The 26,005-nt window shown below is 60.6% G+C and overlaps 2 protein-coding genes across 4 annotated transcripts in view; both read right to left on the bottom strand.

Moving 5' to 3' along the window:
* Positions 1-4,498: 4,498 nt before the first annotated feature.
* Positions 4,499-18,219, bottom strand: CTSH (cathepsin H). The gene is made up of 12 exons (XM_075896780.1): positions 18,062-18,219; positions 16,267-16,298; positions 15,578-15,683; positions 15,403-15,473; positions 14,979-15,083; positions 14,626-14,712; positions 13,801-13,856; positions 9,481-9,562; positions 9,326-9,394; positions 8,262-8,368; positions 6,223-6,348; positions 4,499-5,423 (listed from the first exon to the last, which is right to left on the bottom strand). Exons 1-12 carry the CDS (start codon positions 18,147-18,149, stop codon positions 5,348-5,350), a joined length of 1,005 nt encoding a protein of 334 aa, XP_075752895.1. The 5' UTR covers positions 18,150-18,219; the 3' UTR covers positions 4,499-5,347.
* A 2,975-nt stretch (positions 18,220-21,194) lies between these two features.
* RASGRF1 (Ras protein specific guanine nucleotide releasing factor 1) overlaps positions 21,195-26,005 on the bottom strand; it is a 109,056-nt gene continuing 104,245 nt past the window's right edge. For all 3 annotated transcript variants that reach the window (XM_075896777.1, XM_075896778.1, XM_075896779.1), the window contains 3 exons: positions 25,057-25,174; positions 23,470-23,538; positions 21,195-22,209 (listed from right to left, as the gene is read on the bottom strand). In XM_075896777.1, the coding sequence (XP_075752892.1) occupies positions 22,117-22,209; positions 23,470-23,538; positions 25,057-25,174 (280 nt within the window). In that variant the 3' untranslated portion in view covers positions 21,195-22,116. The remainder of the gene's footprint in view (positions 22,210-23,469; positions 23,539-25,056; positions 25,175-26,005) is intronic.

The raw sequence follows: 26,005 nt of genomic DNA, 5'->3' as shown, positions 1-26,005 counted from the left end.
TCCCAGCGCCAATCGCAGCCCCGCCTCTCAGCTGGGAGCCTCTGGTTGCTTGTAGAAGCCGGGTGGGGGGAGCGGCTCCCAGCCCCACCCCCCGCCCCAGCCCGGCTTCTACTAGCAACTTGAGGGAGTGCCTGCCGGAGGCGCGGCCCCTTGGACTCTGGCTGCGGCCAGTAGCTGCACCCCCCCCCCACCAGCTCTGCTTCCTGCCCCCCTTCCTCCAGGCCCTCTCCTCCTCCTGTCCAGCCCCTGACCCTCCCCAGCTCTGCTTCCCAGCCCCCCTTCTTCCCAGTCCCCCCCTGTTCCTCCCAGCCAGCCCCGCGGTCCCCCCCCTTCCTCCCGGCTAGCCCCTTGGCCCCCGGATCCTCCCCCGCCAGCTCTGCTTCCTGCCCCGCCCGGCCAGCCCCCTTCCCCCGCCCATGATCAAGTGTGTCCGTTTTTTTGGCAGGGTCTACCTGGTAACCCTACCCCTACTTGAAGGGATTGGTGACTGCTGGGGAGGGGCACGAAGGGGAAACCAGCCCGTGACCTCCCATGTGACGCCTTCCCACCCCAGCTGTGCCCGATTCTTTAGAATTAACAACTTAACTTTAGCTTAACAGGAACCCCCCATCCACTAGGGATGTTAAATTGCGTGTAATCTGGTAACCGTGGAGCCGCCAAATAGTACACGCTTCAGAGAGGGAGCCGAGTTAGTCTGTAACAGGAAAAATTTAAAAAACAACAAATAGTCTAGCAGCACCTTAAAGACGAGCAAAACATGCAGATGGGTTGTGCCCAGGAAAGCTCATGAGACCATCGACCCGTTTTGTTTGTCTTTAAGGTGCTACTGGACTATTTGTTGGTTTTTAAGTTTTTTAATATTACACGGTTCCCCGAGAAGCAGCTCTGCATTGAGAGTAGCTTGGAAGCCAACAGGCAGGCAGGCTGGCTCAGTCCCGGCTCGCGCCAGGTCACGATGGTTACCCCCACCGCGGCTCTGCACAAAACGTATTCTCGGAGCCAGTGGGCAGAGAGGGCTGCCTGGAACTAGCCTGAGCCGGGATAGCGCCAGCCTGCCGGCTCCTAAATTCCATTTCATGCAGGGGCCCAGTGGGGCTTGCAAATCTCCTTTCAGCCTAGTCGAACAGCTCTGCCACAGACCCTGCAACTCAAACTCAGCCGGGACACGAACTCGGTAGGAACTGCACGGCGCCACGCGGCCAGAGAGGTTGTGTAACTTGCCTGAGCTCACACAGGAAGTCTGTGGTAACGTAAGGGATAGTATCTTGATTTCTCAACTCTCCTTGCTGTGATTTAACTACACCACCGTCTTTTCCCTCTTGGTCTGCGCGCTTCCATTCTCCGAGCAGATAAACTCAAGCAGCTGGGAAAGCGTGAATTTGGAGACCTTACATGCTTTCCCACATAGCTCTGATTATCTGGTTTGCTAAATACCAATAAGCCCCTTTGCTGGTAAATAACTCCATTTCCTTCTCTCTAGCCTCCCCCATCACTCTGTGGCTGTGTCTAGACTGACAAGTTTTTCTGCAAAAGCAGGTGCTTTTGTGGAAAAACTTGCCAGCTGTCTACACTGGCCACTTGAATTTCTGCAAAGAACACTGACTTCCTACTGTCTGAAATCAGTGCTTCTTGCGGAAATACTATGCTGCTCCTGTTCGGGCAAAAGTCCTTTTGTGCAAAGCTTTTGCGCAAAAGGGCCAGTGTAGACAGCTCAGATTTGTTTTGCGCAAAAAAGCCCCGATCGTGAAAATGGCGATTGGGGTTTTCTTGCGCAAAACCGCATCTAGATTGGCACGGACGCTTTTCTGCAAAAAGTGCTTTTGTGGAAAAGCGTCCATGCGAACCTAGACGCTCTTTTCCGCAAATGCTTTTAATGGAAAACTTTTCCGTTACAAGCATTCGCGGAAAATCCTGCCAGTCTAGATGTAGCTGTGTGTTTCTGTGAAGAGCGCTTTGTGTACCACCTCGCACTGCACTAGCCTGGCAGCAGTTCAAGAACATTGTACTATCCAATGTTTAAACAAAAGCAGTTGTGAAAACAGTATTGCAGCTGCACTCCTTTGCATTGCTAGCTCTTTGTGTGCAGCTGGTGACTAAAGGGGCGCGTGATGCTGGTAGTTTCCTTTCACTCGCTGACGGCATTCCTTGGGAGTGTGCGGGATTTCTCGTGAATTGCTGCACTCGGGGCTGACAGCCCCTGGAATTCACTGTGGTGCAGTCATTCCCAGAGACCCAGGGGCACCCACAGAGAGCTGTTGTTCCTGGCTAATACACGCTATGGCACAATTTTCAATGCCCAGCAAACCGTACTTTTCCTGGGGGAGGTGGCCAGAGATGAGGGAAAGGGGCAGAAAGCAGCCACATCCCAACCTGGATCCGGGTAGAGGTGCTGGCTTGTGACCCTCTGTGACTCCCCATTGCATCCTCTCCGCTGTTTAGGTGTCATTCCCCTGCCGACTCTGAGAGCTACAGGGCAACCCTGCTGATTAAACCCTTGTCTTGCCCCAGATTGCCCCAAGATTTCTTCTGCATTGCAGCTCTCACCCCAGAGCGGTCACCTTGGCACACGCTGCACGGCAAGCTTTGCTGCGTATAGCCAGCTTCTCTGCAGTCACTTCCCATGGCGATTGCCGTAACAGGCCCAACTGCCAGGGTCCTGCTGAGGCCCGGCAGACCCACTGGAGACACCGGCTCATGCTCAGAACAGGGATGTAACAGTGTCGTCAATTCACCCATAAGCAAAAGCTCAGAGGTTAATGCTATAGGCTACACACGTTTCCCTCCACCAGTACATTTTTCAGCAGGCTGCCCAGCAACCCAGCTCACGCCGGGCCCAGGACCTCACCCCGCTGTGGCTCTGCATTTAAAGCGTATTAGGAGCCTGGCAGGCAGGCAACCCAACTCAGTTCCAGCTCATGCAGAGCCTGGGAGCTCAGACCCTTCCCCCCAGACAGGGGCTGCTGCCTCTGTATCAGAGGCAGCAGCATGGGGCGACAGGCAGCCGGTTTGCGAGCGGAGCTGGTTTTTAAATGGCTCCCCTTGCGGATCAGCTCCTGCCTGGCAGCCTGCACTGCTGCCTCTGACAGAGGGGCAGTGGGGGGGGGGGGGGGCAGGGAGCTCCTCAGGAGTGGAGCCAGAGCACACTGGTTGCTGGCCCCACCCCTGGGGACTATAGAACAGTCGAGTAACCGATAAGAATTAACGAGGTTAATCGACTATTTAATGAACTGATATTTAACATCCTAGTTCAGAACAGACGCAATGTGGAGATTTTAGTTGCCAGGTCCAAACTTTAACGTTAAAGTCTGTACGGAGCATGTCACAGGGATGGGGCGTTGGCCATTCTCAGCATCCCTGGACCCCCCCTGCACAACGTCAGGCCTCGCCCGAAAAGGGAAGTGGCAGACATCAGCTCAACTTCTGTACGGATTTTTCAGCCCTTAATCTTGGTCTGAAAAAACAGATGAACGGTTTCAGCTGACGTTTTCCAGAAAACTTGCCTGAGGCAGACTCCCAGCACAGAACATTTCAGCCCAAGTGATTTAGGTTCGGAAAAATTACAGCAACTGAAAACAGGGTCTTAGAACCGAACGTATCAGCCACCTTATTTACCGGGGGTTCTTGGAAGCGCGGCATCACCCTGGAGAGCATGGGCATGGGCATTCTGGGCAGGAATTCCTGGGCATTGTGGAATCAGCCACTGCGCCTGTTTACAGCCACACAGGTCTCGTGCCTTTGCCACATCTCACTGGCACCAGACCGAGCCTGAATCCGGCAGCTTGAACCCAGAACTCCTGTAAGCAGGTGTCAGTCCACGGCTGGCCTTGGTCTTGCAAAGTCTGACACCTGCTCTCAGCTTTGTGCACAGGCGTAACAACAGGGCTGGAGGGTCCGTTCCACACGTGCATGGGGGCGTCTTGCAGGACCGGGGCCCCACTTCGTTAACACTTTGGAGCGGTGAGCTGGGTTTAGGGCTTGTCTACACAAAGCTTTTGTACCACTTCAGCACTGTAGTGCCGCAGGTTATTTACAGAAATGAGCCCTTCTGATAGAGGTACAGGCGGCCCTCGACTTGGGACCCGATCGGTTCCTGGGGAAGCGTCGCAAGTTGGGGGCGTTGTAACTCGGACCCTCATTTCCGATAGGCACCGTGCACCATTGTTAATGCGGGCCGAGGACGTAAGTCGGGGGGTTTCGGCCCCTTCCGCACTTACAAAAAGGGTTGTTAGGGAGGGGGGTGTCGTAACTCGGGTGGGCGGAAGTTTCCCGAACCTCTAAACCAGTTTAACTGCATTCAGGGTAGAGGGAGTTGGTACCAATTTTAATTACATCAGTTTAGAACAGAGACAGTTAACCCCAAAGTACTGGCGACAGTAAAGATGAAGGAGTCCGCCCTGCTCTTATTGAACTCCATGACAACATTCCAAAGGAAAGAACTTCACCATCATGCTAGCTTAGATGGAAGACACATTGAGAAGGCAACGCACAAGATACCACACAAGTGACAGGCTGTTTTTATTCCTTTCCTAAGGCACAGTAACGTCTTGGTAGTGGCGTAACATGAAATGACACAGCTGAAATGCCCTCTATGACAAGACCTCTTCAAACAGAACATATGGAAATACCTGACATTAAAGGTTTCTGCTTTTTCCTTAACTAGATAGAAAAAAAATCACCGATTCCTTGTAATAGTCATTAAAATAGTCTCTTTAGATTTGCAAAAATAACCAAGTCTCCGAGTACTGAAAATAGACATGCCTCTCAGCACGGCATGTTAGCGCTTAGTAAAATAGATCATTTGGCGAAAGCACGCTGATTTCCTAGAGGGCAGATCTGCTGGCTTGCAGGACAGACCCCCTAGGAAAGGGGGGGCCTTGTTGTTGGCGTAATTTAGAACTAGGCTGACAAACATCCGCACGCACTTCACAGTAGATAACCAGCCATCACCACCCCCGAGAGGTAGGCTAACTGGTATTACCCCCATTGTACAAGGGGGGAAAGCGAGGCTCGGGGACTTTTCCGAGAGCACATGGCAAATTGCTGTCTGAGCTGGGATTAGAAGAGGTGGGTTTCTGGCACTCAGCCTGCCCTGGGAAAAGACAATGCTGGAGCATTTACGGGAGAGCAGTCCACGTGGATTGTGAGGGGATGACGGGCCTGTCCCCTGCGGCGAGCGCCGTACCAAGGCCGGAGCGAGTGCCTGCGTGGCGCCCGCTGCAGGGTCAGGACCTCAGTGGGCCTTTGGCATCTCTCCTCTCCCCAGCGTACTGAGCTTTGGCATTGGGAGACCCTTCCACGGCAGACGGGTTCCTTTCGTCAGCCGCCCCGCCCCGCCGCGGGCCCCGCCTCAGACCAGCGGAACGGGGTACGAGGCGCACGCAGCGAGGCCACACATGTTCTTGCCACGCTCAATGTAGAAGTAGCTACAAAGGAGACACAGAGGTCGGTGAGCACACCCCTTCCTCCCCTCCGGCACGGTCACCCTCGCGCACTAGCCAATCAGCGCCCAGTCCCGCGGAACGCTGCCTTCGCCCACTGCGTGTGATTGGCTAACCATGCTGTTTCACTGGTTAAAGGGGAGATGGGGGGGCGCTCCAGCCCGGCTGCAGTGCACCCCCCACACCTATCGCCAGTCTGGAGTGCCTCCCGCCCCCCACAGGCATGGGTTGCTCCAACGTCCCGGCGGAAGCCGCCCTTCGGGGAAGGTGGGGGGACTGCTCCAGCCCCCACCAGCTTACCTTAACCGGTAAGCCGCTCCCATTGCGAGGTTCTCACCTGCCCCTGGCCACCTCGTCCTGAGCTGCAGGGGAGCCCTAGAGAGCTGGCCACTCTCCCCGGGGCAATCCCCCACGGCGCCGGTGGGCAGGAAGCCCTGTATTTGGTTGCTGTTGCTCCTTCGAGCTGGGGTGCTCCTGCACCCCAGCATCCCTCGCTCCAGCACCCGGCAGGTGAGCCAGGCTGGTGGCTACTTTGCCAGCCCAGCAGCGGGAAGCAGCAACACAGGCCAGGAAGTGTCGTGGGTTAAGCTGCCCCCTGTACGAGGGTCGGTTCCCTCTTCTAGGGTGAGCCCTGAGCCCTCTGAGCAAGGCCCAGCCTCGCTTTGCAGTGGTTGGCTGCAGCTCGTGCCCGTCACGCCAAGCTGCCCGTGGCCACTACTCCAGGGAGGATCTCGATGGGACCAGCCCGTCGCGCGCTGATGGACGTCGGCCGGGAGCACCTTACCCATCCACGCCCCACGAGGGGCCCCAGGAGTTCTTGACGATCCAGTAGGGAGTTCCGTTTTCTTCTCCGTAGCCCACAGCCAGAACCGCGTGGTTCACTTTGTCCGGAGTGTGGTCGCACTTTGGGCTGCACACAAAAGGCACAACTGAAGCACAGTCAGCGAACGCCTATCCGGTCGTCCACAAAGGTGTGAAGCGAGATTCATACCAACAGCCCCACTCACAATGGAAGGGGGCAGCATGTGCGCTTGGGGGTGAAAAAGGACGAGTGTTTGCAGCAGCTGTAACTATTTGCTCAGCCTTAACGTTCCAGGGCCCGATCCAGCCAGCTCTTATGCCCGGCGCACAGTGCTCCAGGGCCCTGGAGCTGGGAGGACCCCGGCATCTGCAGGATCTTAGCTGCCACTGGACACCTGTGATGCTCGTCTAGCTCCCTGCTTGGGACTAAGGCATGAGCACGGGACCCCTCGGCCAGGAGCTGCTCTGCATTTGCCACCCCGCTTCTGAAATGACAACGGACAGGGACATGCAGGGGCTGCACTCGCGTCTTGGCTTCCAATCGGTCGCAGTTTACTGCTGGGAAGCCTGGCCCTGATCTGGGACGCACCATGAGCATTTCACCATGGGGGGAGGGGGGGTGTATTTAACATGTTGGGTTTTGTACCGACCCTGCCCACAGCCAGGGCAGCTGGGCCACTCTGCCGGTGTTTCTGGGCTTAGACAAGTCCCCTTTCCAGGATTATTTAAACCGGTGACCGCGGAAGACGCTCCTGACACCAAAGGGGTGGGGGGGCGCCCCCCAGCAGGGGGGTTCCCAGATTATCTGCATCCAAAGACTTTCTGAAACGCAGGCACTGGCGAGCGGCCGGCTGAACACCTGAATCGCAGGCCGGCGCGAGTGCAGCTCAGAGCCGGCGTAAGCCAAACGCGCCTCTCAACACTCGAGGTTCTGCCAGCCCGGATCAGACCCACGTTTGGGCCGACACGTTTCATAGGCTGGAGCCGGCTCCAGCCAGACGCTCTGGAGGACGGTGCGAGACCCCCAAAGGAGCGGAGGCGGAACAATCTCTCCCCGCCCCCCCTTCGGTCTCAGCCTGGTCTCTGCTCGTTTGATATCCCGGCCAAAACGGGCGCCCGGGTCGCCCACAGCCCCGCTGGTCTAGTCGTTACGGAGACCTAGACTATCCCGCTGTATCTGGAACATCCACTGGAACGACCCCTCCTCAATCTGCCAATTCTTCACCTCCTCGGCCTCCCGAGGCAACGAGTTCCATCGTCCAATCGCGTGTGAAAACGTGACCTCTCCCCAGGGCTGGCTGGGGCCTGGGGTCTGCCCCCAGCCCCACCCCTTCTGCCGGAGGCCCGGCCCTGCCCCCCATGCTAAGGATGCTGAGCCGAGGCCAGGGTGCACCGCTGAGTCCCGACATCTGCGTTCACCTCTAGCCGCAAACTCAGGTGCCGCTACGATCGCTGGGCTGGTGCCTCGCTTGGCTCTGGACACACACGTCTGTGCGGGGCCCCCGTCCCTGCCTTCGGATTCTCACCCAACAGCCCCGCAGGGGCCAGAGGATCAGGGACCCGCTCAGGCCAAAGGACAGCAGCGCAGATTATCCCTCACCCGGCAGGGTGTGGCCCTGGGCCCCCGGAGTCGCCCCACCGTGCTTGAGCTCTGCGCATCGCCCCTGCTTGGCTCTGGGAGACGCAGGCGACGCTCTGACAGGTCCCACGTTCCCCTGCGGGGCTGGCTCAAGCAAGCGGCAGCGCCTTCCGGGACGGCTCAAAGACAGGCCGAGCATTCCAAGAGCTCTGTGCCCACGCTCAGCGCAGTCTGTCCGCTGCGAACGCACCACGGGCCGGGAGCGCTGCTCTGCGCCACGCTCCTCTCCCCTTCCCGCGGCCTGCTCCTCGGACCCGGGTCCCACCCCCTGTGGGCTGACGGCCGGGCCTCGGGAGCCCTCAGGGAGACCCGCCGGGGAGCGAGCGTGACCGAGCCACCCCCGCCACGGGTCCCCGGCAGCGTCTGCTTCCCGAAACACTCACTTGGAGTACACGCCCTTCCGGTAGCTCAGGAAGTCGTCCGTCACCTCGAACGCGAAGCTCACGGGATTATGCTTCCCCACCGCCTCCACCAGGCCCGCCTCGTCGTACTGGAAGGGGGCAGAGCCAAGCGCTTATCCCTGGGCCCGCGGCACTACGGCGCAGGCAGGGCCAGACTGGGCTGGGGGCTGCACCTTCCTGCCTCTGCGCACGGGAGGAAGCAGACCTGGATGGCGGACGCGGCAGCCCTGTTCCGCAGGGAGCAGCACAACGGGGCTCTCAGGCAGGGTGAGGCCGGCCCTTGCTAGCACCAACAGCCCTTGCTCCCAGGGACCCTGCTGGCAGATCCTTCGGTTCCAGGCCAGCGCGTGGAGGGGGCCAGCAGCAAGAGTCAGCCCCGGGGCACGCCACCTCCGCAGAGGCTGTCTTGTGCTCTCTGACTGCCCCCCAGAGGCAGCCGGAGTTTGCTGCAGGCCGGACAGGTGAGCCGAACGAGAGCAGCATGAACGGAGCAGGAGGGGCGGCCCTGGTCCCTTCTGGAGTCACGCTGGCCTGCAAATACTTCCTGCGCCCGCGCCCGTGCACAGCGGTGAGGGAAGCTGGTTATGTTCAGCCCCGCAGGCACCAGGCTCTGCCAGAAGGCGGGAACCGGGGCGGAGGGGAGCTGCGAGCGGCCGCACCTGCGCATCCCCAGGTAAATAAAGCGTCTGGCAACCCGCCAGGGGTAACCCCGGCTCCCCGCGTCCAGCCTGCAGGCCACTTGTTGCCCACCCCGCTCTGCGCCCGGCCTTGGAGGCACAGGCCCGAGCTGCTTCCCCAGCAAGTGTCAGGGAGACCAAAGAGCACCCAGCAGGGACGCCGAACGGTCCTGGCGAGCAAGGGCACCCCCAGGCACGCCCTGGCCACGTCCCGGGCAGCCCACGTCAAACCCTCCAGCCACTGACGTGGCCAGCTGACCTCCAGCCCGCCCAGGGAGCTGGCGCTGCCGGCGGTGCACCAGGAGGAAGAATTCGCCCGGCGGCAGAGCCAAGGCGTGCGCAGGGCTCCCCGCGGCCCCGGGCACTCGCCTGGGTGATGTTGATGACGTCTTTGACGAAAGCGATGGCCTTGTCGCGCTGGAACTTGCAGGTGCCGTTCTGTGGGGACGCAAAGGAACGGAGGTTACAACGGCCCCCACCGGCCCGGCCAGCGTTTGATCGTGCTGCTGCCGCCTGGGGCGTACCTGAGCCTGGTACGGGTACGTCTCCTCGCCCTGGAGCCCGTGGTTATACAGGATGTACTCGAAAGCTTGGCTTGGCAGGCCCCTGAAAAACAGCACGGCCAAGGGTGAACGAGGGAGCAGCGCTCTCCCCCCGGGGCCCTGCTCTAGAGGGGTTCCCCGCAGGCACCTGGACTGCGATCCGAGCACGGGCAGCCGCCGGCCTGGCCACCTCCACCCCCCTCCGCAGCCCAGCTGCCCCGCACCTCCCGGGGCTCCTCCCCCAGCTCCTCGAGGCCCGGCCCACCCGAGTCCCAACGGCCCTGCCAGCGGGGGGAGAAGCCAGGCACGTCCTGGCTGCAGCGGCAGGACCAGCCACTCCCGACTCCCATGGGGCAGGGAGAGGGGGCTGGGCCGTTCCTACACCCTGGCTGGAGTCAGCTGCCCCGTTTCCCATCGAGACGTTATAGCAGCCCCTCAGTCTACCCTGCGCTGGGGTAGAAAGGGCCCCGGGAGAACGTCAGAGCGGCCAGCCCGGGTCAGACCAAGGGTCCATCCAGCCCAGGGTCCTGTCTGCCCAGTGGCCAGTGCCAGGGGCCCCAGAGGGAGGGAAAACAACAGGGAATCCTCACGTGATCCCTCCCCTGTCACCCGCCTCCAGAGAAACAGAGGCTAGGGACACCATTCCTGCCCATCCTGGCTAATAGCCATTGATGGGCCTGACCTCCATGAATCTATCTAGCTCTTTTTTGAACCCTGTTAAAGTCCTGGCCTTCACCACATCCTCTGGCGAGGAGTTCCACAGGTTAACTGTGCATTGAGTGAAGAAAAACTTCCTTTGGTTTGTTTTAAACCTGCTGCCTATTAAGAGGCGCCAAGCCTGGACTCTGCTCAGCCCCCTCCCCCTTCCCCTTCCCCCAAACACACTGACCAAGGAAGCGTGATGGGCACGAGGGGGTAGGCTACAGAGGAGGGAGAAGTTAACCGGTTACCTGGTAAGCGTTAGGCTACCCAAAGGCTTCCTAGGGAACCGGGTGGACGGCCAGCTGAGCCAGGCCAGAGCAGCCCCGGCTGTGTCGAACCAGCTGGCTGGCCCCAGCTGTGGGGGCAGCAGGCAGAGCTGTGTCCGCGTGGACCCAGCTGCGTGGCATTGGCCCGGGCGAAAAGGCAGAGCCCTGGCCCCGGCTGTGGGGGGGGGGGGAGCAGCAGGCGAGCTGTGTCCGCGTGGACCCAGCTGCGTGGCATTGGCCCGGGTGGGAAGGCAGAGCCCTGGCCCCGGCTGTGGGGGGGGGGGGGGGGGCAGCAGGCAGAGCTGTGTCCGCGTGGACCCAGCTGCGTGGCATTGGCCCGGGCGGGAAGGCAGAGCCCTGGCCCCGGCTGTGGGGGGGGGGGGGGGGGAGGGGCAGCAGGCAGAGCTGTGTCCACGTGGACCCAGCTGCGTGGCATTGGCCCGGGCGGGAAGGCAGAGCCCTGGCCCCGGCTGTGGGGGGGCAGCAGGCAGAGCTGTGTCCGCGTGGACCCAGCTGCGTGGCATTGGCCCGGGCGGGAAGGCAGAGCCCTGGCACCGGCTGTGGGGGGAGCAGCAGGCAGAGCTGTGTCCGCGTGGACCCATCTGCGTGGCATTGGCCCGGGCGGGAAGGCAGAGCCCTGGCCCCGGCTGTGGGGGGGGGGGGGGGGCAGAGCTGTGTCTGCGTGGACCCAGCTGCGTGGCATTGGCCCGGGCGGGAAGGCAGAGCTCTGGCCCCGGCTGTGGGGGGGCAGCAGGCAGAGCTGTGTCCGCGTGGACCCAGCTGCGTGGCATTGGCCCGGGCGGGAAGGCAGAGCTCTGGCCCCGGCTGTGGGGGGGGGGGGGGGGGCAGCAGGCAGAGCTGTGTCCGCGTGGACCCAGCTGCGTGGCATTGGCCCGGGCGGGAAGGCAGAGCCCTGGCCCCGGCTGTGGGGGGGGGGGGGGGGGGCAGCAGGCAGAGCTGTGTCCGCGTGGACCCAGCTGCGTGGCATTGGTCCGGGTGGGAAGGCAGAGCCCTGGCCCCGGCTGTGGGGGGGCAGCAGGCAGAGCTGTGTCCGCGTGGACCCAGCTGCGTGGCATTGGCCCGGGTGGGAAGGCAGAGCCCTGGCCCCGGCTGTGGGGGGGCAGCAGGCAGAGCTGTGTCCGCGTGGACCCAGCTGCGTGGCATTGGCCCGGGCGGGAAGGCAGAGCCCTGGCCCCGGCTGTGGGGGGGCAGCAGGCAGAGCTGTGTCCGCGTGGACCCAGCTGCGTGGCATTGGCCCGGGTGGGAAGGCAGAGCCCTGGCCCCGGCTGTGGGGGGGCAGCAGGCAGAGCTGTGTCCGCGTGGACCCAGCTGCGTGGCATTGGCCCGGGCGGGAAGGCAGAGCCCTGGCCCCGGCTGTGGGGGGGGGGGGGGGAGCAGGCAGAGCTGTGTCCGCGTGGACCCAGCTGCGTGGCATTGGTCCGGGTGGGAAGGCAGAGCCCTGGCCCCGGCTGTGGGGGGGCAGCAGGCAGAGCTGTGTCCGCGTGGACCCAGCTGCGTGGCATTGGCCCGGGCGGGAAGGCAGAGCCCTGGCCCCGGCTGTGGGGGGGGGGGGGGGCAGCAGGCAGAGCTGTGTCCGCGTGGACCCAGCTGCGTGGCATTGGTCCGGGTGGGAAGGCAGAGCCCTGGCCCCGGCTGTGGGGGGGCAGCAGGCAGAGCTGTGTCCGCGTGGACCCAGCTGCGTGGCATTGGCCCGGGCGGGAAGGCAGAGCCCTGGCCCCGGCTGTGGGGGGGCAGCAGGCAGAGCTGTGTCCGCGTGGACCCAGCTGCGTGGCATTGGCCCGGGCGGGAAGGCAGAGCCCTGGCCCCGGCTGTGGGGGGGCAGCAGGCAGAGCTGTGTCCGCGTGGACCCAGCTGCGTGGCATTGGCCCGGGCGGGAAGGCAGAGCCCTGGCCCCGGCTGTGGGGGGGGGGGGAGCAGGCAGAGCTGTGTCCGCGTGGACCCAGCTGCGTGGCATTGGTCCGGGTGGGAAGGCAGAGCCCTGGCCCCGGCTGTGGGGGGGCAGCAGGCAGAGCTGTGTCCGCGTGGACCCAGCTGCGTGGCATTGGCCCGGGTGGGAAGGCAGAGCCCTGGCCCCGGCTGTGGGGGGGCAGCAGGCAGAGCTGTGTCCGCGTGGACCCAGCTGCGTGGCATTGGCCCGGGCGGGAAGGCAGAGCCCTGGCCCCGGCTGTGGGGGGGCAGCAGGCAGAGCTGTGTCCGCGTGGACCCAGCTGCGTGGCATTGGCCCGGGCGGGAAGGCAGAGCCCTGGCCCCGGCTGTGGGGGGGCAGCAGGCAGAGCTGTGTCCGCGTGGACCCAGCTGCGTGGCATTGGCCCGGGTGGGAAGGCAGAGCCCTGGCCCCGGCTGTGGGGGGGGGGGGGGAGCAGGCAGAGCTGTGTCCGCGTGGACCCAGCTGCGTGGCATTGGTCCGGGTGGGAAGGCAGAGCCCTGGCCCCGGCTGTGGGGGGGCAGCAGGCAGAGCTGTGTCCGCGTGGACCCAGCTGCGTGGCATTGGCCCGGGTGGGAAGGCAGAGCCCTGGCCCCGGCTGTGGGGGGGCAGCAGGCAGAGCTGTGTCCGCGTGGACCCAGCTGCGTGGCATTGGCCCGGGCGGGAAGGCAGAGCCCTGGCCCCGGCTGTGGGGGGGCAGCTGGCAGAGCTGTGTCCGCGTGGACCCAGCTGCGTGGCATTGGCCCGGGCAGGAAGGCAGAGCCCTGGCCCCGGCTGGGGGGGGGGGGGGGGGCAGAGCTGTGTCCGCGTGGACCCAGCTGCGTGGCATTGGCCCGGGCGGGAAGGCAGAGCCCTGGCCCCGGCTGCCCTGCGCCTGCCAGCAGTCGAGCGGTTCCACGGTGCAATCTGAATCAGTCACCCGTTCACCGTTTGAACGGGTGTTTACACCCCCGCGGGCTCGGCCCAAGCAGCCATTCTCTGGCGCGTGTACAGGGGGACGGGAGGGGCCAGGTGAGGCTGAGCTGAGACGCCACGAAGATGGTGCCACGGACGCCGTGTGCGACAGACGTGCTCGTGGCCCCTCGGGGGAGGGGGCAGTGGGTGTGAACTGGCCTGTTTTCTGCAGCCTTCCTCCAGCCAAGCAGAGGTGCGCGCATTTGGGGAGGGGCATCTGGCTCCTGCTCCCCACAGAGCCTCGCTGTCACACGTGGTCCGGACGCAGAGATCCCGCCTAAGCCTCCTGCACTGGCCCCCACGGTGCTCGGCCACCGGGAACGGGGATTCACAGGCCTGGCCCAACGGCGGCTCCAGCAGCTCCCCCCCAGCTCGAGATCCCCGGGCTCTCGAAGCCTGTAACCCACGAGGACCAGGCCCCGGGAGGCCACTTACCCGCTGCACCCGTGGTTATTGAAGTCCTGCGCACAGTCCACCAACTGCTGCTCTGCCTGGGGAAATACTGGGGCTCGGTCTCTGTCCCGAAGAGCGAGCTGCCCCCGCGCCGAGAGCGCCTTGTGCCACCAGGGAACGGCAGCCTGGAGCAGAGCCGGGGCCGGGCTGTCTGCTCTGGGGTCCCTGACCTGCACCAGCCACGTCCCAGGGAGGTGGCACAGCCCCTAGCAGCCAGCGAGAGGGTGCCTGGCTCACAGGCAGCGTCCCTCCCAGCCCCCGAGCGAGAGGCTGGCCCATGCCCAGAGCAGGATGCTTTCGACCCTCCCATGCTCTGGTTTATTTTCAGCACTGTGGATAGCCTGCCCCATACACACGTCCAAGCCCCTCTCAGATCCGCACGCCTCTCGGCCCCAAGAACTAAACGCCTTTGAAAAGCCTACAGATAACTGAGATCATCTGGTTCCCCCGCAGCCCCCGTTTTATTGTGGCCCTGAGTCCCGCAGGCTCCCGGTGCCGCGGGGAGCAGGACTCACAGACGTCCTGCTGGCGAAGGAGATCCGCTCCCGGGCGCCAGGGAGCGCAGGCCAGGGCCCGTGGGTGCCCTTTGCCGGAGAAAGGGGGCTGGCCCAGCCTGGCAAGATGCCGCAGCGAGGAGGGATGGCAAGACGCGCAGACAGACAGGCTGCCGGCTCTGCTGCCCGCCGAGCGGCCTGCACCGCGCCATGAGGACGCAGCCGGGGGACTAGAACTGACCCCCCCGGGGGGGGCTGCCCGGGGAGCTGGCCCGGCCGGGGTGCTCGGGTACCCCAGAGGAGAACCTCTTACCAAGGACAGGAGCTTTCCTGTTGCTATGGCGATGGCGGACTCCAAACAGCCGGTGGTGGAGAAGGTCCAGCAGCTGCCGCAGCCGCCCTGCGCGGGGGAGCAGCAGCTTAGCAGGCTCCTGACGCCGCGGGAAGCCCAGACGCCGCCCTCGCTCTTGTGGGACTGTCCCTCTGGGGCCTCGCTCCTGCCCCCGCTCCCCCAGCCCCGAAGGTGCAGACCCCAGAACCCCTGGGCTCCCAACCGGGCAGGGACACGCCCCCGACTTGCCTCATGCCTCCCGCCCAGCCCCTCCCTCGTGCCCACTGGTCCCGAAGAAGCAGAAAGACCGGGCTGTGCCCGAGAGCCGGGCCTACCTGGTTCTTCACCGGGGTCACGTAGTTTCCTTTCTTTCTCCAGTCGATGGAGGAGGGGCACGGCCCGGAGCTGGCCAGGAAATTCCCTTTGGTGGCCGAGCAGTTCTGCGACCAAAGGGAGAGCGCTGGATGAGCGGACACCTCATGGGGCAGCCCCACTGGAGCCAACGCCAGCGACCGACACTCGCCGGGGGCCTGGGTCAACCCTCAAAGTTCACTGAGCCCCGGCGCTCTGCACCTCTCAGCCCCGATTCCCCAGAACTAAGCAATTCCGCAAGCCAGAGAAACCGTAACTGGCAGCAGGACCAAATAAAGCCGAGGGGCAGGCAAGCGCCCAGGGGACCCGCACGTGGGCACCGTGGCGCAGGAGCCACGTACCCGTCAGTCGGCAAAAACGCTGCCGAATCCAAACAAACCCATTTACCTGAGGCTCACTCCAGAGGAATTTCTTTCTGAATTCGGGGAATGTCATGTCTGAAAATTGGTTTAGACCCACTACAAAGAAAAACAAGTTGGATTAACCAAAGAGCTAGGTCAAAACCACGTGCCAGAGAAACAGAGAGCAATGGGAGATGAAATCAAAAAGCACGAGCTCGCACTTTCAAACGTGTGATTCCCAGCATTGTGTCTGTCGATTCGCCTCTTGTTGGTGACAAAGATCTGCAGCCGTTGGTAATACTCCTCCAGACTGTACTTCCTGTTGTGCTGCAGAGGAGAAAGGCACAGACGTCGTCAATGGCAGATGCAGGATACAGAAGTGAAAATTCACGCCCCGCAGATCACGGCTGAGAAGGGATTTTTCTCTATAACACAGGTGGCTACACAGCCAGGGCATTCCCATCATGCACTGCTCCCAGATGGGTGGGAGGTGGAGAGTCACCACCGTCTTGCCATAGAAAACCTTGAGGACCGGAGCGAAGAGAGATGCGGCCACGCTCAGTGGAGGGGCAAGTGTTTGGGTGCGTGCAGGGAGCTGTAACGCCGCAGCATGAGATGCACCAGCAGGAGCCCCGTGTACTACGAGTTATGCACAAGGATTATCGCGAGCCTTTATTCCTGCAGACTTAGCCTTGGCCAAAGCCGCAACAGCTGGCCCTTGGCCAGCACGGAAAATCCCCTAGCAGGAAGTCCCTTGCAGGGCGGAATGGCTGAACAACAGTAACGAAACCAATCTGGTTTTTCCATTTGCAGAAATCAGCCTAGGGCTTTCCCGGCCTGAGCACTCGGAACATCTGCAGAGGGCAGGAAACCCGCCACAGCATTCGGGTGGAGAAAGCAGAAGTTTTACCTGCAGCATCCACGACTTAAAGTGAAATTCCTCTGGAAAGAGAAATAAAGAAACAAGCATTGAAGGACCTGGACGCCTCTCTTGCTCTGTCTGTACAGCCCCCAGCACAGTCCGGCCCTGTTCTCGGCTGGCCCCTTGGTACTACCATGATACACGTTACAAAGTGAAAAAAAATGAAACTAAACCGTAATTTTCAAAGATAAAGCAGGAGCCCTGTGGCACCCTACGGACGAACAGCTTTATCTGGGCACCTGCTTTCACGGGTAAAACCACTTTGTCAGATGCGCTTGTGGGTTTTACCCACAGAAGCTGATGCCTTCATAAATCTGTGAGTCTCTAAGCTGCCACAGGACTCCTTGTGCCTGCAGCTACAGACCACACGCCGACAGCTCGGAGACGCTTTAACTGTCCATAAAGTCCTGTGCTCGGTCAAGGTAGCAGCCTCAGGGAGCTCTGCCCATTCCTAGCCACGGATGTAGCTGACAAAGGGTTTGCATCCATTAGCAAACATCAATTTCCACTTTCCCTGCAGGCCAGAGGCCCCTGCTCCCCCTCGCACCCCCCATCCGAGTTTCAGGCCTACCCTGCCCTTGCAGTCAGAACCTAACAGAGACAGAAGCCACGGCCCTCCCTGGGCATGGGAGCAGTTTGTATGGGGGGGGAGGGCTGCGAGCCACTGGACCAGACTGTAAGCTCTCGAGATAAGGGGAACCACTCCAAGCCAGCCCCCCAGAAGCTCCCTGGGCCAGCACCGATGCCCTGTAGTACCCAGGACCTGCTGAGCACGGTCTGTGAACTAAGCGGCCCCCTCCCAGGCTCCTTCATAACCCTGTTTGTAGCAGCCAGGGAGCAAAGTCCCGAGGCGCCGGCTCCGCCCCAGAGACTGGCGCACGGAGAAGGAAGGAATCGGGCAGCGTGTCCCTCGGCAACGAGGCCGACTCAGCGAACACAGTGGGGGGGGCTATTTGGGGGCCTGGAAAAGGACGTTTCACAGGGATCAAAGCGTGGTGAGCGAGCGGCCCCCTCCCCTGCCAACCCCACACCGGTCTCCTGCCAGAGGCCAGGCAACTTCGCGAACGGCCCCGGGATGTGCCACTGCGGGTCCTGCCGTCACCTGCCTCCCCAGTTCTCGTCCCAGCTCCCTGCTTAATAAGGGCCTGGCCCAAGGGGCCAACTCGCTCTGAGCCCCGGAGGGGAAGGCAGCAGAAAGCAGGGCCAGGGTGCCGGGCACCCCACTGCCGGGCCAGGCCCCTTGGGGTTCCAACAAAGGCATCCCCAGGAGAGGAGCTGAGTCTCCGACGGGGCGGCCCTGCCCCGGGACGTGGGCGGTGGGGGGAGGGGGCTCCAGGTCGGGCGTTATGCACCCAGCTCAGGCTGCAGCAGCCGCAGCTCCAGCCCGCTCCGCCGCTTTGGCAAAAGTGCCAGGCCCCGGGTACCCCCAGCCCGTCAGCCCGGGCGGGAAAGGGACCGGGACCAGGTGCTGCTGCTCCAGCTACGCCCTCCTGCACCGCCCCCGGCTGCTTCGCCCCTCGCCCGGCCACCGAGCCCAGAGCCTTCGGGGCGCCCCCACTCTGGGTCCCGGGCAGCGCCGAGCCCCTGGGCCCCGCTACTCGTGAAACGAACAGACGCGGCTCGATCCCCGCCCCCGGGCCGTGCGCCACCGCCGGCCTGGCACCAGCCCGCACTGCCTGGGGCGGGACCGCCCCGAGCGCGGCCGGCCTGCAGCCCGCCCCTCCCCCGGGCACGGCTCCGCCAGGCGCCCGCAGCTCCCCCCGGCCCGCTGCCCCGCACCTACCGTCCGCGCTGGCCGCCGGGGCGCCGCACACGCAGGGCAGCAGAGCGGCCGCCAGCAGCCCCAGCGCCGCCTGCATGGTTGCGCGCATCTCCAGCCGGCGGCGCAGGGCAGGGCGCAACTGGCCGGGAGCCGGGAATGAGCCCGCGGCGGGGCGGGGCCGGGGCCGGGGCCGGGGCTGGGGCGGGCCAGGGAGGCGGCTGGGGGCGGGAGGAGGAAGCAAGGGGAGCGGGTCTGGGCCCCGCAAAGTCCCAGCGGCCCAGGGAGCGACCTGCCGGAGGCGCCGCGCCCAGGCGCAGGGCGAGCGAGCGATCTGCGCTCCGAGCCGGGAGAGGCCCAGGGCGCCCGCTGCGCGCTCTGCCCCCCTCGCCGCGGGCCCGGCCGAGGGGCGCTGGGGCTTCCCTGGCTAGAGGCTCGTCCCGCCGCCTGGGCCGCTCCCCGGGGCTCTCACCGCTGCCGTGGCCCGTCGGAGCGGCCTGCGACTCCTCAGCCGGGAGCCCGCCGTGGCCAAGCGCGCAGGCCTGCCCAGCCCCTGCCCACCGCGTCCCGGCTACAGGCTGCTCGGGGGACTGGAGCGCCCGGGCCCAGGGGGTGTCGAGTCCCTGCCCCGCCACCCACAGCCAGACGGGACTCCCAGCCGGCAGGGAGAGAAGGGGTCTTGGTTCCCAGGGCCACAGACTGGTTAACACTGGGGCCAGGAGCAGCCCAGACTGCGCAGAGGGGGGCCGGGGCCTGGCCCCCTCCCCGTCTCCTAAACTAGCCAGACGGACTCTCAAACTCAACAGCCAGCCCCGCCTCTGGCCCTTGTCCAGCTTCCCAGGCAAAAGGGGTCACCTGGTCCCTGTCCCCACCCCCAGGTTCAGTTACAGAACGCATCAGCCCAAATTCCCACCCCCATCTCACTCACGGTGCAGTGGCCAGGGAAACTGAGGCACGCACACAGGGTGACTACAGGACAATAAAACCCACATGCAGCGTATGGGGTTAAAAACGACCCCCCCATCACGGGGGGTTTAATGCCTCCCCCACTTTGCACCGCCCTCTGGGGAGCTGCGTGTGCAGTAGCTGCAGCCAAGGAACGGTGTCTTCACTAGCTCCGCGTGCCGGCTGGCAGGGCAGTAACTTCCCGTCTGCCTTGGAGCTTTGGCCCTGGCCCTGAGACGGGTTTGAATGCTAAATCCCTGCTCTCCCTAGAGGATCCAGCACTTAGCCCGACTCCCCAGGCACCAGCCCTCACATGGTAAGTCCCAGGGGCGCCGCTGGGTAGGAGGGTGCTAACCTGAACGCTGGCTTTGGTTTCTCATATAGACTCTAAGGTCAGAAGGGACCATTATGATCATCTAGTCTGACCCCCTGCACGATGCAGGCCACAGAATCTCACCCACCCTCTCCTAGGTTTCTGCTGATCCCAGGCCAAAGGGCTGCTCTTGGCTTCCCCTGGAATTTAATGGGACAACGCCCCTAGCAAGCCAAGACGGTGGCCCCATGTGCATGTAACTGTGCACAGCTGCAAGGGCCCAGACACCATGGCGAGGAGGAAGGAGGTGTGCGGGATTATCCACTCCAGGAGGAAATGGCTCTTTTCAGAGGCAAGAAAAGTGTTCAGAGCATCTTGCTGGACCCAATTCTGGGGCACAGGCCTGGGTCGTAGTGCAAGGGAAAGAAAAACACCCGCCCTTGGCCGGGAAAGGCCAGAAACAAACTAAAAATACCTCGCACCCCTCGGGTGGCGGCTTTCCTGTTACTGTCACCCCTGTTCATGTGCCACACTCCACTAAACAGCCCAGAGGGAAACCGAGGGCCGGTGGACTTCCTGTTTTCTGCTTCCTCTTAGCTCTCAGGCAAAGGAATGGGGGCTGAACACGCTCAGCCCCTTGTAGTTACTGGCCCCACACCAGGCTCAACCCAGCATCAGACACGTGAGCCCCTGCAATCAAGTGACCGGTGAGAGTCGTGTAAAGGACCCTTCAGCAGAGCAAACGTACAAGCACTTCCGTAAGGCTGACAAAGCTCCCCTCAGCCACTGTTCACCCTGAGATAGAATAGATTTATTAGCAAGAGGTAATCAGGAAACATAGATTTTTACAAAAATGGAAATATTTTTCCAAACAAGCTGTAAGTTGAAATAGTTTAGGGCTTGAAATAGAATTCTCATACCACTAGGTATTGCTTACAGCAAAAGTTTTCCGTTTGTTACAGTGGAGCATGCCTGCCACTTTAAAGTTAAACTGTGTTTATATACTGTACAATGTAAAAAATACATGGTAATATTCACAGAATAAGCACTACATTACTATATTCCTGCTAGAAGGTGGTTAGCCAGGATTACAGTATATGTAATAAAAACACTTGGTCATTTTTTCCTAATTCTACAGTGTGTTACTAATCATTGTCACAAGGGATACAGGGTTATCGCATGTCCACAGAAGCGTGTAATGAGTATTATGCAGCTAAAAGATTAAAAGATAGATTGTCTCTCCCCTACTTGTAATGAACCCTGGGCAGCAACCAACAGAGACAGGCTGTCATTGACACGGGTCTCTTCCCCCACCCTGACAACACCTCCGCTGACTCAGCCCTTCCAGCTGGGGTGACCAGAACAACCAATGAACCAGTGGGATGAAAACAGCGCCAGTGAATGAAGGTGGGATGGACTGGAGCTTAGCTAGTCTGCTGTCTCAGGTTGGCGCCGTAATATCCCCGTTTGGATCCCCTGCTTGACCAACGACTGTTGTTTTCAGACTGCTGTACAGTCCAGGTGAGCTGCTAGGAATTGCTTGACTCCTAATTTGGGGGGCTAATTAGGCTACGACAAATCAGGAAAGAGATCTTGGAGTTATCGTGGACAGTTCTCTGAAAACTTCCACACAGAGTGCAGCGGCGGTCAAAAAGGCAAATAGGATGCTAGGAATTATTAGGAAAGGGATAGAAAATAAGACCCAGAATATCTTACTGCCCCTGTATAAAACTATGGTACACCCACATCTTGAATACTGTGTACAGATGTGGTCTCCTCACCTCAAAAAAGATATTTTGGCCTTGGAAAGGGTTCAGAAAAGGGCAACTAAAATGATTAGGGGTTTGGAACAGGTCCCATATGAGGAGAGGCTAAAGAGACTGGGACTTTTCAGTTTAGAAAAGAGGAGACTGAGGGGGGATAGGATAGAGGTCTATAAAATCATGAGTGGTGTGGAGAGGGCCGATAAAGAAAAGTTATTTATTAGTTCCCTAAATAGAAGAACTAGAGGACACCAAATGAAATTAATGGGGAGCAGGTTTAAAACTAATAAAAGAAAGTTCTTCTTCACACAGCGTGTAGTCAACCTGTGGAACTCCTTGCCAGAGGAGGCTGTGAAGGCTAGGACTATAATAGAGTTTAAAGAGAAGCTGGATAAATTCATGGAGGTTAGGTCCATACAAGGCTATTAGCCAGGGGATAAAATGGTGTCCTTGGCCTCTGTTTGTCAGAGGCTGGAGAGGGATGGCAGGAGACAAATCGCTTGATCATTGTCTTCGGTCCACCCTCTCTGGGGCACCTGGTGTTGGCCACTGTCGGCAGACAGGCTACTGGGCTAGATGGACCTTTGGTCTGACCCAGTACGGCCGTTCTTATGTTCTTATGACTCCAAAGTGCGTGTGGTCCAGTGACAATCATGCCGTGACCATGCTGGTGAGTGCCCTGGCAGTGCGTCCGACACAGCGGCCGTGTCTAGGGCGGGAGGGAAAGGTGACTAGCTCTCTGCCTGTGATGCGTTGTGTATTTGCTCTGGTGTTCTTCTGCTACCCCCGCTCTCCCCACCCCCGAGAGGAACAAATGACAAAAATAACAGCGTTTCAAATAAAGCGGGACGGCTAGAAACAAAACGCTTTATGCAGGACGCCTTAACCAATGCAGGACGTTGTAGCCGAGTTCTACTGTGTGTGAAGAGCAAGAGGACGTTTTGTTTTCATTGAGAAGCACAAGCGAGAAGTCACTCTAGGGAGCCCAACAGAAACAAACCGATATGTACAATATGATATAGGCTGTGTACAGGCGAGCCGCTGACCCCGCCGCGCGTTCAGGTGGGCAGCTTAGGTTCTATTCGTAGAGAAGACTCGTAAAGACTTTCTTCGTCCATCACAAAGGACTGGTCCAGCAAATACTGTGTCACCTGGAAAAGAAATGGAACTTGCTCTGAGTGTGCGGCTCCACGGGGGGGTGCGCACAGGCGCAGTGCCTGCTGTCCTGACGGCAACCACGGGTCCCCTGAGGGACGTGTGTCCGGCCCCGGGCTGCCCAGCTGCTTTCTCATGCTGCGCGAGGGAACTGAAAAGGGAAACCAGCCAACGAGGGGAGGAGGGAAAGAGGAAGGGGACGCGGGAGCACGAGAGCCCCCGACCACACAGCTCTCGGGGGAGTTTTACAGTCACACCTGCTCGAGGTAGAAGCACCGTGTAACGGGCTGAGGGGCTGGGGAGGGAGAGGCGAACCCCTCAGAAATGGGGCAGGGAAGGCTCCCCAAGCGGCAGCCATGCTCTCTTGCGGCGTTGCTGTGTGCTGGGCCAGAGGGGCGGCGTGGGGGTGCCTGAGGCCAGGAGAGCCCGTCGGCAGACCCAGCTGGGGATGGAAGCTGCTCTAGAAATGCAGAACACCTTGTCCCACATCTTTCTGAATGACCTGGAGGAGGGGATGGATTGCACCCTCAGCAAGTTCGCAGATGACACTAAGGTGGGGGGAGGGGTAGATACGCTGGGGGGCAGGGAAGGGTCCAGAGTGACCTGGACAGATTAGAGGTTTGGGTCACAAGAAATCTGATGAGGTTCTACAAGGACAAGTGCGGAGTCCTGCCCTTGGGACGGAAGAATCTCAAACACTGTTACAGGCTGGGGACTGACAGGCTAAGCAGCAGTTCTGCAGACAAGACCCTGAGGGTTTCAGTGGCCGAGAAGCTGGAGATGAGTCACCAGGGCGCCCTGGTAGCCAAGAGGGCTAATGGCATATTAGGGGGCATTAGGAGGAGCATGGCCAGCAGACCCAGAGATGTCATTATTCCCCTTTATTCGGCTCTGGGGAGGCCGCATCTGGAGTATTGTGTCCAGTTCTGGGCCCCCCACTACAGAAAGGATGTGGACGCATCGGAGAGGGCCCAGCAGAGGGCAACCAAAATGATGAGGGGGCTGGAGCGCGCGACCCAGCTGAGCAGTTCTAGCCAACACTCGGGGCAGAGAGGAGGAATCTGTCCCGTCTCCCACAGCCATTCCTGCTGCTCCACCCCCCGCCGCACACCACCAGCCCCAGAAGCCCCCACAGGGAACCATCCGAAACAGATCCAGTTCTTTCCTTCTCTGTGACGCGCATTTAGCAGCACCCTGCCGGTTCCGGAGGGGCCGCCGGGCGGGACAGCGAGTGGGAGACCAGGGGAAGGCTGTACCTTGGCTTGGTGTTCGATCTTGTAGGACGTTTGCTGAAACTGGCGGATCTCTCTAATGATGTGGGAAATCTGTCCAGAAACAAACCAGTGTCACACCTGCGAGTGCCGCGGCTCCCGATACCGCCCTGCTCCAAACACTCCTGCTACCTCCCAGAGCCAAAGGGGGGGATTGTTTGACATATTCATGGAACTTTAAAGCACAACGTTATTTGGCCATCAATGAAAAAGCCTCTTTGTTCCCTGCACGGATATTAGTTCCTTTCCTCTGCCAGGAGTCCAGACGCAGCGGGGCGGTCCGTCAGCAATGACTCCGGTGATGGGAGCCTGTGATGTGGAGCAGAAGGTCCTGGGTTCAAACCCCCATGGCGGTGGGTCAGGACCTTTGCCTCGAAGGAAGAGCTTGTTGAGTCTGTCAGTGGGTTTTACTCAGCTCCCATAGCGCCAGGTATTTGTGGGGCGGTAAGAAACTCCCAGACTCCATAGGGGCTAACTGGGAACAGAGGGCCACATCGCCACCTGCTGTAAATCAGCATGGTCCCATTGACGTTAGTGGGACTGGGCTGTTTTCTACCCACTGAGAATGAGGCTCTGGGCAAATAGTATCTCTAGAGACACAGCTCCGTGGCGTCCTGCCCCCACTAGCCGGCGCCAGGGGGAGTCACGCGGGCTGTGGCCATGCAGGCTCCCACGCTGGGGCTCAGCGCTTGGGGCAATTGGCAGGAGGCTCTCTCCACTCACAGGCCTCCACTCGACTGGTCCTGGATTGAACCAAACTCTCCTTTCCTGCACCCCCCAGGGACGCCGCCTTGACCCCAGTGCGGGTCTCTAACAAAGCCAAACCTGGCCTGTCTCACGTCTGTGCCCGTAGCACGCAGGCAAGGCCAGGGCAGCACTGAGAGGCAGGAATGTTTTGCACAATAATGCAGATTAAGCGGCACCGCGAGACCACGTTGAGCACACCCGATTCACCTTGCACTGGGCCTTCTGTTTCTGATCAGCACAAATTCCACATACAGCCACAGAACTGTTAAACTCGCACGTAGTTTCTGCAACATCCCGAGTAGCAGGATGTCCCCCAACGGCACGGGGCACGGTAGGGGTCTGACACAGTCCTTAACTAATCGGTAAATACTAGAGCGGCCGAGTCTCGCTTTGCTCTAAAATGGGCTTAGTAAGAAGAATTGATGGGAGGGAGGAAGCAGGACCGAGGTCACAGGTCCTGCTCATTGTAACTGGAAGGAATAGACCCTTCACACCAGCGACCCAGTGCACGGCATCCTGATGGGTGGGAGTCAAAGGGACCCTGCCCGCCTGCCTGGTGCTGTAGGGAGCATACAGGTGACGTGTAAGTGAACAAGGCTTAATCATTGTCATTATTGCTTTTGCATTGTTCCGTGCTGTTCTAATTGCTTTAGAATGGATAGGATTTCAGGGTTAAATTGTAGAGTAATTCTAAGGCTTGTAAAACTTCACCAATTATATGAACTGCTTAAAGCTGGCCATAAATAAGAAAGTGGTTAAGTCTCTCTGCAGTGCCCTGGTTCCCCTTGGATCTAAAATAAATCGAACCACACGACAGATGCTCACCATTCTCATTTTGGAGAAGTTCACCAAGCCGTCCTCGGTGTAATTTGGAGTTCCCTCCTCTATGAAGGCCAGGTCGGTCAGATACATCCCCAGGTAAGGAACGCAGGGCGGGTCGCAACTTCAAAGCAAGTCAGACAGAAAGGAAAAACGCAGTCACACGTTCTGTTCGTTAAAGGCCGGCTAAGAAAACCTTTTCCTCCATTTGGAGAAAATCCAGCTCTCCCTGGAAAGCAAGAAGGTGGCAAGTCCCCCAGGCCTTTCCTGCCATGCCCAGGGCCCGCTTTCACAACTAGCCCCCCGGAATCTGAAGCTGAACGGCATTCTGGACGGGCCCTACTAAACAAAACTCCTTTTGTAGGGAGCAGAAAGAGGCAGGTGCAGAGTCCCCCCTCCCCGGAGGAGCCTGCCTGAGTCCGCGAGGTTTGGCAGAAGGCCCGGAAGATCTCGCACAACTCCTTTTCTCGTCATTTCAGTGTTTAAATGCTCGCCCCCTCCGGCACCTCGCCCCTCAGCAGCACAGAGGGCAGAGCTCAGAGGTTCTGAGAGGAGGGGGGGTTTCCATCGGATGAAACTAGCTAACGAGACAGGAAGTATCACCAGGGCACGCCCACCTCTTGGGAGGGTGCATGCAGGTTTGGCTGCCCCATCTCAAAAAGGATCTCTCGGAATTGGACAAGGGTCGGGAAAGGGCAACCGAATGGAGGGGCGTGCAACGGGGGGAGGAGCGATCCGGAACACTGGCACGTCCCAGCTTGGAAAGGAGCTGACGAAGGGTGAACACCATAGAGGTCTCGCAAATCATGACTGGCGCGGAGAAAGTACATAAGGAAGCATTTACTCCTCCTGGCACAAACACTAGGGCTGCAGGGCACTGCTAAATGATTCGATCGTCCTGTAAAACCAGCGCCAGGGATGGGTTTGTGGTAAGGGCCAGCAAATCCCACCAAGA

Source organism: Pelodiscus sinensis, chromosome 14 (genome assembly GCF_049634645.1).
Source record: "Pelodiscus sinensis isolate JC-2024 chromosome 14, ASM4963464v1, whole genome shotgun sequence".
NCBI lineage: Eukaryota > Metazoa > Chordata > Testudines > Trionychidae > Pelodiscus > Pelodiscus sinensis.
The sequence above is the reverse complement of the archived record's forward strand: the minus strand, read 5'-3'. Positions and strand labels throughout refer to the sequence as shown.

Coding starts and splice junctions, on each gene's coding strand:
- CTSH (XM_075896780.1), bottom strand. CDS start 18,149: ATGCGCGCAACCATGCAGGCGGCGCTGGGGCTGCTGGCGGCCGCTCTG. Junction 15,084..15,402: donor TCCTCTGGAGTGAGCCTCAG/GTAAATGGGTTT, acceptor CTTTGGTCGCAG/AACTGCTCGGCCACCAAAGG. Junction 14,713..14,978: donor TGACCCCGGTGAAGAACCAG/GTAGGCCCGGCT, acceptor TCCCCCGCGCAG/GGCGGCTGCGGCAGCTGCTG.